Source organism: Taeniopygia guttata, chromosome 1A, assembly GCF_048771995.1.
Source record: "Taeniopygia guttata chromosome 1A, bTaeGut7.mat, whole genome shotgun sequence".
NCBI lineage: Eukaryota > Metazoa > Chordata > Aves > Passeriformes > Estrildidae > Taeniopygia > Taeniopygia guttata.
In genome coordinates, this window is record NC_133025.1 from 32,301,192 (window position 1) to 32,313,719 (window position 12,528).

Sequence of the window (12,528 nt, forward strand, 5' to 3'; positions counted from 1 at the left end):
TCTTTCCCGGTTGATCAATATAATACTTCCTGAAGTCAAAGGGAAAGAGGGGGATTCGTTTCTCACATTTGCCTCCCTACAGTTGTGTTAATCAAGTAGGAATAGTATTGTCAGACTGCTTTTAATAGGAAACTTGCTGCATGTAGTAGATAGGACATGGTGGTGCATCCCACCACAATTTCCTGCTTGCTATTTTCATAACACCAGTGTTCAAAGTCCGTGGAGAAGCAGCATTTCCCTGGGTTTGATATCCAGATTTTGATTTCCTATGACTTTAGGAATTAATTATATTGTGTGAAATTGTGATCACCGCTATTCTGGATCTTATATCTTTGCTGTATTTACTATCTTCTTCTTTCTCATACTTTTATTTCTAATAATGCTTCTAGCCGAGGCCGAAGGAACTCTCACACAAGACATCAGGTATAGTTCTGGTCACAAGAGAACCAGCTCTGCCTCGCTCTCGGGTTGCATTCCTGCCTGGCTCAAAATGAGTTCTTTCAAAGACCTGGAGGGAGAAGTTTGCATTAAGAAATGAGTGTACAAATATAGCAGGCAAAACTAAACCAGAGCAGAACTCTGGAGGGTTTGTAGTCTTAAATGATGGATATTCTCTTACTCATTTTTAAGGACCCGCCCACATCACACTTTGTGCCTCTGGACACTAGCTGACACAGCTACAGGAAAGAAGTCTTTTAAAATTTGTAAAAATACCTTTATAAATGCAATTAATAAAATTCTTGACTGCAAGTTCTGTGAATAGGCTGTGAATGTTACAGGGATTTTCTTTTTCTTGTTCAGTATAGCTAGGGACAAACATTTTGCAGAACAAATTCTGTGCTCAGTGGCACTGTACTGATTTAGCTGTCTTTGAATCAGCTTTCAGTCATCCTCAGTACAACTAAAGGGGAAATTATTATTATTATTATTATTATTGTTACATGGGAGGTGCCATGAAATGCAAAGACTTTGAGAAATAACTACATGACAAAATAGATGAGTATCATGAGCAGTTTCTTGCTTAAGGGTGAAAGTAAGCAAGGAAGCAGAAACTCTCACCATGAAAGAGTCTAGACTAGAGGACAAAGCAAATCAGGAGAAATGGTACCCCATCATTTCCCTCACAGAGACAAGGGAACATGGCAGTGTGGCTGACAGGGCTTACTTGCAAGTGGGGAGTCCTACATAATTAGTCTTTCAAAAGGAAAGGTCAAAAAAGCTGGTAGGCTTATGATACATCTGCCAATGTGGGAGCTACCTTAGGACAGCATCTCTGCCCAAAGACCATGTCATTCCTGTTAGGGATGAGTCATTTTGACAGGCACAGCTAGTGAAATACAGTATCACACAAACTGCTTTTTGTTTGAGTTTTGCATCATAAGAAATTATAACTTGTCACAAACATCTATACACTGATTACACAAATCAGATTAAATTCTCAGTCGCTGTAGGGTCACTGTTCTTGACACTCACCAACACAGATTGTTACTTCAAATTATTTTTCTTTGATTAGATCCAAAAGGCAAAGCTGTTAGTTTAGATTATTTCACGATATTACTTAATTACAAAGTTTTGTGTGGTTATGAACAGATTCTCCAAAAACAGATATGAAAGTGATTTGGGTTTTGGGTTTTTTTGTAATTTCTTACTGCAAACACTGTCTTTTCCTGGGCTTTACATTCTTTGCATGAACCATGAACTACTAACAAGAGATGCCGGGTGCATGTTGTGCATTTTTTCTAATACTCTGCTTTTCTGGAGAGCCAGACTGCTCAATGTTGGTGAAGATGGTGGTGTTCCTGAGTTCAACAACTGACCTGATCCAAGGGGATTTTTATTCAGCTGTTACTGAATCATGACACAAGTCAAAGAGGAAATGCTAATCTAGCCATTACTGGTTCTTGGCTCGCCATTCTTTGCTAGGTTTTAAATTAAAAGACAAACAAGCCACAATTTAAATAGCAGAGTTAGTGATAACAGTCTTTTGTAAGGCCCACTAAAACAGCACAGATTAGATTAGGGGATTAGTTTACTTCAGGAAGTGCAATTGCTTTACTGTGTGTTCTTTTTTGAACTCTTTAGTTATTTTTTCTACTTGAGCTTAATTCATAAATTTCCCATTAGTGTAGTTTAGCATGAAAACAAAGTACTAATTTTTAAGAAGAAATGTGTATTCTGAGTTACAATGTGCTTTTGAATTAATGATTTTATAAATCAGACTGATTTTATACTAGACTTCCAAATGAATTAATCAATTCCCTGAGCACTTACATATTGGAAATTCATTTGGAAAGAAAAATTACAGCTTCCAAGACAAGAAATTCTAAGTTTATTTATCAAACAGTAATTTCTGCAGCATAAGCACCAACTTTTCCAAGTAATTTTTAATCATATCATTTATGTCTTTAATCTGTATTTGATAACTTCTGGTCACTAGTGTTCTTGGGTTAAAACATCAATTTTTTAAAGTGCCAAAACAAAAGGTTTCCAATGGTTCTTTTGGAAAACAAGGCAGTTTAAAAGAAAAAGACAAGTCATCAATACAGTTAGTTAAGTCATCTTCTCCGCCTCCCATCACAAATGCTTTTTATCCTTTTTTAAAACACTTTTGTGTAACTGAAAATGTAGCTACAGACCTACTGCTGTATGATTGCTGAGATGAGGAGCTGTGATTCCTGAGCTCTGCAGGTGGGGAGATGCAGGCTGTGACCTCCCTTTCCCAGTAACCTTGTGCACAGAGACGAAGCAGCTGAACCACATGCTCAGCTCAGAGTAGCTGCAATTCACCACTGGGGATTACCAGCATTTAGAGCAGCCAGAAACAACATGCCATCCCATCATCTGCCCCATGGCAGGGCATGCAAACCAGCAGAGCCCATAGCGGTGCTCTCAGTCAGGAGGGAGGCATCATGGTACCACATGTAATGTCACTCTGTGGCTATGCTCTAAGAATGTTTTTCTTAGTCCAGCAAATTCAGAAAAGACTTGTAAATTGTTTCTGATAAACATCTTCTTATTAAAAAAAGAAACAAACAAACAAAAACCCCAAACCAAAACAACAAAAAAACCCCCACGCATTGAGGAATTGGATCCTGTGTAATTAGGTCTATGTAGGATTTTCTTCACCAGGAAAAGAAAGGTCAGTTAAATGGATGCAGAGGAATCATCATCATCATTAATTATTATTCTTAATAATAGTCTTTTTAAAAAGCAAATTTACTGCTTTAACTCATTTTGCTTCAAAAATCTAAAACGCATGCATGAGCTTAGATGTCACATACAGTGTGTTAGCCAGACACAGTGACAGAGATAGAGAACTGAATTTCCTGGTGAAATTATTTTAAGAACCATAATTCCTTTTCCTCCCTCCCTAAATGGGAAGAGAACTCTGTTAGAAGTGGAATTTTTTCTTAGCTGTTTTTTTGCCAGCACTGTATGTCCATCTAGATTGACCAAGAAAGTACATTTTCACATTGAGGCCATAGTAGGGAGGTTTCTGCTTTCTGATCTGCAGCTCACTCATTCTGCTCTTGTTTTTGCAGGATTCAGGGCAAGTCATTCCTCTTATTGTGGAAAGCTGTATCAGATTTATAAATTTATATGGTAAGCTCTGAAAAAAAACTATATTGTTTCATTATTGTCCTGACTTTTTTGTGTATCTTTTATACTGCTCATTTAGCACCACACCTTTGTTTTAAAAATACAGACTTAAAGTATCTTAAAAATAAATTAATTTTTCACCACTGTCTCCCATCTTTTCTGCAGGTCTTCAGCATCAGGGGATTTTTAGAGTGTCTGGTTCCCAGGTGGAAGTCAATGATATTAAAAATTCATTTGAGAGAGGTAATTGGATTTTCATTTATTTGAGTACCTTAATATATGACATTTAAAAATCTTTTAAATTCTAATTCTTTTCTTGGCTGTTTAGACAGATTGTCTGTACTGTCTGTACTGTGTGTACTGCACCTAAAACTCTGCACCATCACATGAACGTGAAGTACAATGATGATATGTGCATGTTTCCACCCATTATATCCTAGGAGCTTGAGGGTTTTTCTCATTTTGTTTAGACAAGATATATGATTCTTCAATCAACTGTAAACATTAGTTTTTTGTTAATGGTAAACTGCAAATTATAGGTTTTGTGTATTTTATTATAAGATCCTCAGAAAAGAACGATAATTCAAGAGACTACTTAATGAAATTTGAAAGTCCTGTTGCTTGACCTTCTGGAATACAAGTGTTCAGCTTTCTAGCCCCTCTGCCAAAGTTGCAATATGATCCAGGAAAATAGAGAGTAAAAAAAAGGGTCATTCCATTCTTCATTCCCAAAGGAAACTTCAGCCCCAGAGGAGGAATTACATGAAAAATGCCAGGAAGTAAAACCAGCTTTTTCAATATTGGTGGCTTGCAACTCCAACCTTGGATTGCTCTGCTAGGGAAGACAGGATCCAGCCATCCTCCAACTGTGTTAAAGCAATACTTGCTACAATCTTTTTAAATCTTATATTCTTTTTTCCTTTAGTCTTAAAAGCTGTGTTGTTTTAATTTCTAGGGAAAATTAAAATTTCTGCCTATCATCTGCTAATGACAAAACTCTTGGAGCAATAAGTCTTGTGACTAAAAGTATGGAAAAATAAGCACAGTATTTTGCTCTCCAGTACTAGGTATATATATCTGGTTAAACCTGATCTTTCCTTTGACAAGATACATAAAGCAGCTGTTTTCACTTGCTAAGTGAAGCCACATCCCTCCATTCTGCAGCTTTTAAATCTGCTTATTCTTAACTCCTTCTCCTAGGTAGTATGTATCCTTGAAGATACATACATCTTAAAGTGTTCCAAAATAAAGATTAAGCCTTTAAAATTACATAAATAAAATAGTGAAGTCATGACTGAGGTTTGTTGGGTTTCCAACAAAATAGTTGCACAGATTCCTGGTATTTTAACTTTTTAGAATGAAGACACATATTCAGTACAATGAATGGTCTAACTCCATTTGTTTTATATAGGGCTCCAAAGAAAAGTCTGCAAAACTCTATTCAGTAAAGAGTGTTTGGCTTTTTTATTTTACTAACTGTAAATCACAACATGTCCATAAATACCTAGCTGGAAGTTCAGGACCTAAGAGATCACTAGGTTATGTAATTTTAAGGAAGCTTTATTTAGGCTGCCTTATTTTAGTTTAATCATAGCCTGGGATTTCTAAATCAGTGTTTATTATCTTACTTGAGTGCTTGCATTGCCACCTCCCACATACTAAAAACAAAAGCTGCCCAAAATGTCACTCACTTATAAAAATGTTCCATGCAAGAATGCTCCTGCATGTGTGTTTCACTCACTTTATTTACTTTTTAAGGTGAAAATCCTTTGGCAGATGACCAAAGTAACCATGACATTAACTCAGTTGCTGGAGTACTGAAGCTCTATTTCCGAGGGCTGGAAAATCCTGTCTTTCCTAAGGAAAGATTTAATGATCTTATTTCTTGTATCAGTAAGTATAAATTTCTGTTTTTTCTCAATAGAATTTTACTTTCAGATACACAGTAGTAGTCTGAAAAAGCAGCTAACTTCACAGATTTTCCTGAGATTATTGGTTTGCTGTGTGTAGCAGTCTGGCTCAGTTGTTAGTCATACTCACAGCTGCGGTTGTTCCCTTTTTCCATTGGGATTAATGTACAGTACAATTCCTTGTTTAACAGGGCAGGAATAATATATTTTGGTATACAAGGGATAGTTAAATTTGAACACATTATTATTTTCCTCTGTGCACTGAGGCAGAAGCGAATGAAGTCATGAACATGCAAACAGATTGTGTTACTTTCCAAGGTTTTCATGCCCCACAGTTTGGGGTCAGCACTGGTGAATAAGTAACTAACTGCTCAACATTGTGTCACTCTGGACCTTTATTGTGTTCTGCTAAAAGCCACCAATCTAACCCAGAAAACTCTTGGGTGCAGGGGTGGAGGGAAGCAGCTGAGTGTTGTCTGCAGAGGAGCCTGGTGTGCCTTCCCACACACGAGTTGTAATGGGATTCCTTGGAGGAGTGTCGCATGATCTGTGCCCTGCTGGTGCTCATAGCCAGACATGGAGAGCTTGTAGCAATTTGGAAAGTTGTCAGTGGATGAGTGAATTTCTCTCACATGCACAAAACCTCTTCCAGTTCACTGACCCCTGCAGGTGTTGAGGGGTGAGGCCAAGCCAGCCATCAGTAGACTTGCTGTTCCCTGTGGGCACAGTGGGCAGAGGAGCTAGCTTTGAGGAAGAATTTCCTTTCTACCCTTCCTTAATAACTTGCCTCCTTCAATGGAATGGAGAAAGAGGCAGTTTCACAGGTCGTGAAAGCCAGTCCTTTGGGATATTAATTAGGTCAGGCTTTCCAAACTGTTATTTTGGCAGAGATCTCAGCCCAGCAGGCAGGGCCACCAGTTGATGGATGCACGGTGTCCCAGGCTGGCAATCAGGTGTGGTTTTTGGCTCCAGACGTGAGGGACACTGTGTGTGTGGTTTGCTTCCTGCATAGGGAGGATTGTGGTAATTCCTTCTGGAAGTTACAAATACATGGATCACTGTGATCACGTCTATGTGTGATGTTTTGTATTTAATTTTTTTTGCAGGGTTTTCTGCAGCTGTTGCTATTTATAGACTTGGTGGCACTGAGGAGTCCTAAAGACCTGAAAACCACAGTTAGCAGTCTGATCCCTGATGCTGAGGGGGACAGTGTCTTTTTAGGAAGCATAATCCTAATTCTGCTTCAGTTCAGCTTTAACTGACTGTGTTGCCACAGCACAGAAAATCTCTGCAAGCCATAGAAATTGAAATCTAAAAAATTATCATTTTGCAGTGATTTTCTGCATGACAGGGATGATAGAACTTTAGCTAATAATCCTGCACTGGATTTGGTGTCCATAACTTCTGGATGAATTAAAGCATATCTGATGGAAAAATTTGTTGATTTAGTAGCTTTGGTTGATAGAAAATCTACCACATTCTTGGATAAGCTGTTCAACACTTTCATCATTAAACATTTGTACCAGATTTCTTTTTCAAAGTTTCTGCTGTCAGATTCTGCCCATTTGATATCTTTATGTCTTCATTATTTTGACTAAGCATTAAGAGAAATATCATAGTGGTTCTTACATGTGAAGATGTTACTGCAGTCTGCTGTATTGAAGAGATTTAAAAGCAATTGTAAACTAAATGTTAAAATACCTTGAATGAGTGTTCCATTTACAGAGATTATACAAGTGAATGCTCAGGAGGTGCAAAGATACTTGCCAAGAACAGCCTTATAAATGCTTATAAATGTGTTGCAAGAAGAGGAACCTTGATGATTTCAGAGCTCTCATTCACTGTTAAATGTGCTGAAGAGGGAACGGGATATTTGGAAAGAGGGGTGGAAGTTCAATGGACCAGATGTATGTGGCACCTGCACAGGCAGGAGAGATTCACCAGGCTTTCAGAGCATCACTGTCTGAGAGGGTTCCAGTTCAGTTATCCTGAAAAAGTATTTCTTCTGTTGTTAAGAACTTCAAGTAAAATGGCTATGAATGCTGGATTCCTAGTGCTAGATCTTATTTTCCATAGAGAATGTCCAACTATTGCATGTTCCTAGTAGGCAATGAATTATCCTCTTGCAAAAGAGTTTACAACCTTTTATTTATATAATAGTATCATCCAGCAGGACTGAAATCAGTAACAACAATAGCCTGGAACAAAGTCACTGCTTTTTACAACAACATTTTAAAATGTTTATTGATAAAGAGGTGTTGCCATCTGATCGTGGTTTAGACTGAGTGTTCTTTGAGGATGTCATAAATCTGGATTGTCATCTCTATGACAGTTTGTTAAAACAAGGTGTAATGACTGTGTAGTTCTGCTAGCTTTGACTTCCGCTTTTGCTGTTGTACAAAAAAGCAGAGGATTTTAGTCTGATAGTATGTTGTAAGAGTCCAAGATCTGTTTTCTTACAGGTTTTGGGAGAAGCATGGGGGGATGATTTTCTTGTTTGGTTTGGTTTTCTTGAGATTATCATTAGGGGCATGCTGAAATGGCATATGAAATGCCTTCAGCACAGGGAGGAGAGTTAAGTGTGAATCAGGGTGGGACAAAGGGGGCTTTCTCTTTGAGCACACTGGGGTGAGTTTCCTTTTGTTGTCCCAGTGGGGGAGTTTGAATGAAGTATGAGGACAAGACCAACTCTTGTGCCTTGAACCCAGAGCCAGCACCAGAACCATATGCTGAGAACAAGGGGCTGTGTGGCTGTATCATCTGGTTATCTGGGAAGCCTGAGGTGGAGTATTTAATTTAAAGCTGTGTACTATTCCATGTGCTTTGTTGAATGGTGCACCACTTCAAGGAATCAGAATGCTTTGTTGGAAAAAAAACCCCACAACCTGAAAAACCAGCATTTCAAAATACACTATGTCGCAACTACATGGTAAATACTGTCATAAACTGTGGGTCTAAAACACCATTTCCATTGCTATATTTTAACCTTAACACTGGATATCTTGCAAAAAGGAAAATTGTCTAGGCAAGATTTCTCTTTCTTTTCAGACTTTGAATCAGTCATAGTAGTATTAGGCTTTTTCCTGTGCTTATGTGGCCTCACATATCATGTACCTCAGTCGTCCTGCTAATGGGAGCAGAGCCAGACTCCCTTTTTCTGTGAGAACTTAGGTTACTGTGACTTCTTTAGGTCACAATTGATACATAAAATCCAGAAAACTTTCACATGTTGAATAATGTTGTTTTAAATACTCTTAATTCATGTTGCATTCGTGATCTGAAAAACAGTGAGGAAAGGAATAAACATTCTTTTCAAATAGTTTTTCAAGATAAATGTCAGTGTGGTTTCTTAATTGTTGGCAGAAATTTTTACAGAAGGGTAGAGGGAGAAAGGAAACTTGTAAAGTTAATGTTCACATAAAACCATAAAAGGGCAAAATGTCACACATTTTATATGGAAATGTAATGTTGCCTGTGAAAAACCCCTTGAAACTGAAGTATTTTGTTCTGGATGTCAGGCATAATTGAGGCTACAGCTGCAAAATGAACCTTTCCTCAGTACAGCCACCGAGAAATTCCTTTACATTTATGCATATATTTCCAAATGAAATAGAGCATTGTGAGTTAATGCTTTCCATTTTGTAAATGCAGTGGAAACAATGTGAAATTTTATGGCAATTTGTATTAATTACACTCATGAAAACAATGCTATTCTGTTTGGGTTTATGATCTAATTTAGATAAAATTTGGGCCAAGTTATATGCACTGGGCCATAGCAAGCATGAAAGGTAGAATAGAACATAAAGAATCCATCTGATTATGGGCAATAATGAGGTTTCTTATCATCTTAAGGAGTGGCTATTCTTGGTCCCAGCAGCATTTCTTATCCAGAAGACAATCCAAGGTTGGGGTGGGAAGGAGAAGAGTCACAGTGCACTTCTTTCTGCCCCTTTGCAGGAACGGATTAGGCCAAAGACAAGATAAGTATTGGTAACAGGAGTCACATGGAGGCAGAAGGTGCAGAAGCTGAGCTCAGTAGGGCTGGCTGTGATTCACTTCCCTGCTGGGGGACTGCAGTTTCTCTGCTGGTGTGAGCTCTTACACACTTGGCTTACTTAAGTCCACATTTACGTAGATGGCTGTGCCATATAGCATCAGAGACATCTCAGCTATTCAGACTGCTTAATGGCTGCACAGATCTTTATGGTTCTTCATGGTTTTGTCTCCCTTGCCTTAAATTTCACAGACAAAAAGATGAATGAAAATTTGCGTCTTTTTTCCTTCTGATTTTTATCATTTTAGCTCCTTGCCACCAGCAGTGCCTGTTTACCTGAAGACATAAATGTTGTGAAAGAAAAATATTTTACTTCTTTTCCAGACTATTGCCCATTACTTAAAGAGTAAAAAACTGCTCTGAATTGTCAACTCTGCATGAAAAAGTTTCAACAAAATACAAAATGTTTTCTTCCCTACGTGATGGTGGAGACTGCAGGGTTTGTCCTCCTGTAATGCCTTCTTAAATAGATCTGAAAGAGCTGTAAGTGGCTTTGCTGAGTTAATGTGTACGTATCTTTGAGCTGGATTGGACTCATGACTAAAATGAAAAGAGGCACAAATTGTTAACTTCAGCACTAATACATATTCATGTAGATAACTTGTCAGCTGCAAATTGACCATAAAAATTACATCTGCACGTGTAACTCAGTCCCATTTGACATTCACAGGGTGTGTGAAATATGCATTAGGCATTCACTCTGTTACTAGTAGGCACCACACCAAGTGGAAATAGCAAGTAACCCCCACAAAGAGATACTACATTGGATTTTATCCTTCAAAGCCATGGTCCTTAAGTAGAGAGACATCTTACATTACTGTTGTTTACTTCCTCCTTACCTTGCACAGCGCTGGGTGCTAGTTGTAACACAATTCATTAGTAGCTGCCACCAGGTTTCTCCTTCCATATGTCTTTATCAACAATATCTTCCCTTTGCCAAGTGTTTGCAGTCCTGTTGTTCATACTGAGATCGGCCCAAGGAGGCTGGCTATTAAGAGAGGCTGGTGGAACATTCACAGTCCAGAACTGATGTTTCAGATGTTTTCAGATGTTTCTGAGCTCTGCCTGCTCGCAGGCTGAGCCTTCGCGGTTGGATAACCATGAGTCGCCTCCAGTGCAGGAGGGGCCATGTGTATGTCCAAGTACAGTGCTTCCTTCGCTTCTTTAAATTAAAAAACCAGAGTAGGATGCAGCTGTCCAGTTGGCCCAAAATACATTGAAACTACCAGTAATTGCTGTTGTGCAAAAGACTTCTGTTCTGCATCACTGCACCGATATATTTCAGTATATTGCCTTCTACATGCTCCACTACCTCAGAGTTATTGTTTAATTAAACTTTGATTTACGTTTTGTTAATGTTATTTGGGATTAATATACCCCTATTATCCTTTCTAATTTAGTTATTGTTTATTTGTGTTTGGGGGCTTCTGTTAGTAACTGTTTTCTCCCCCCTCAGGTTTCCTTTACTCTTCTCTGGTAGATTTTTAATTTCTGATCTGTTTCACTTTAGAGTTACCTTTGCAAAAAACACATAATGAGTGGCCAGGTGGTTAAAACTCTTAATTTCTCCTGGAAGAGAAAAGTAGAGATTCATTGTTTTTGTGAGTCTCTATGGTCAGTGAAGGTGACAGTGCCTCTCCAGAAGAGGTTCCAGTGTTCCTGGAGACTAAAGATCACACTTTTCAAGGCTTGAGTGCCTAGGATTTATGTCTATCTCATGTGATTGAGAGCCAGTCCTTAGTGTGTGGCTGACAGAAAGGCAGCTAGCTGATAAATATATGCAATGACATTAATCTCATCTGGATTCATTCATCCAGATCAAGGACATGGAGCATTTGCAGAGTAAGTCCTTGTGAGATCAGTAAATAAAATATTTTCCAAGAGCAATGCAGGATTGTACCTCAACAGATTTTCTTGTGGAGCTTGTGATCTGTGTTTTTGGAGCATTTTACACCTCTCAGAGGGGATTAAAGTGAATCAGAGGGTAAGACTGTAGACTCAAATGACCTCTGAGCTCTCTGTTTTTCATTTTTAGTAGTAACCAATGGAGGCTTCTTAGATCCAAAACACCTCAGAAACTTAGATGCCCAGATAATGTTATGGATAGACAGAAAATCAAATTCCTTATTGGGATACTTTGTTCTACTCTTGTCTGATGAAAATACATTAATGGTTCTGGGCTCAGGTGCCTGGCTCTTCCACAAAGCACTATAGTCATGAAACTCCAGAAGCTGGCTCCTTCCCCTCCTCTTGTTTCACCCTACAAGTATCTCCTGTGCTCTGCTTTGACAGAAGCACAGTATTCCCACAACAAACAGCTTCTCATTTTGGTGACAAGAAACTCTCCTGCTTGTGGGTTTGGCCCCCATGGCAGAGATGGGTCTGGAAGGCAGATGTGTCAGACCAGAGCTCCAAAAGTTTTGCTTTGCTCTGAGAACTGGGAACTAGACAACAATAACCATTTCACTGTGTGATATTTACTTGACATTAGTCTTAATTTGTAGATGATATTCCTGTGTCCTTCATAGAGATCTCTCTTCCCTGTCTCTCTCCACAGTCAGAAAAAATAAATTAATTCTCAGTGTGTTTGGCACTGCCAGAGGCTTGTCCTCTTGCTTGTCTTTGGGAATATGAGTCTCACCTTATCATTAGAGTAATGAACCAGTTTTCAAATCCCCTGATTTCTATTTCAGCTCAGCAGTTAAATTGCCTTACTATGACAAATCATGTAATAGCAGGCACTTCTGTTTTCTTAGCTGAGAAATGAGTAATACCTCATCAGGCACTCAGGTAAAAAAAAATCAGAGTAATGAAAATACTGTCTCCAACAGAAGTACTGTGAGAGGGGAGGTGTGTCCAGCTCTCTCCACCATTGAGCTTGCCAGTATTTCCTTGCAGCCACCAGCTTATAGGTTGGATGGCCCTTCTGCCCTGAGGCTCTCTTTAGCAAAGCTATTGGAGACA

General features: G+C 38.7%; 1 protein-coding gene across 4 annotated transcripts in view; it reads left to right on the forward strand.

Moving 5' to 3' along the window:
• Window positions 1–12,528, forward strand: part of SRGAP1 (SLIT-ROBO Rho GTPase activating protein 1) — a 138,675-nt gene that overhangs the window by 105,018 nt on the left and 21,129 nt on the right. For 3 of the 4 annotated variants that reach the window (XM_072922670.1, XM_072922675.1, XM_030258888.4), the window contains 4 exons: window positions 390–423; window positions 3,543–3,603; window positions 3,766–3,843; window positions 5,359–5,493. In XM_072922670.1, coding sequence (XP_072778771.1) covers window positions 390–423; window positions 3,543–3,603; window positions 3,766–3,843; window positions 5,359–5,493 — 308 coding nt within the window. The remainder of the gene's footprint in view (window positions 1–389; window positions 424–3,542; window positions 3,604–3,765; window positions 3,844–5,358; window positions 5,494–12,528) is intronic. The other variant, XM_030258880.4, reaches the window with a different exon arrangement.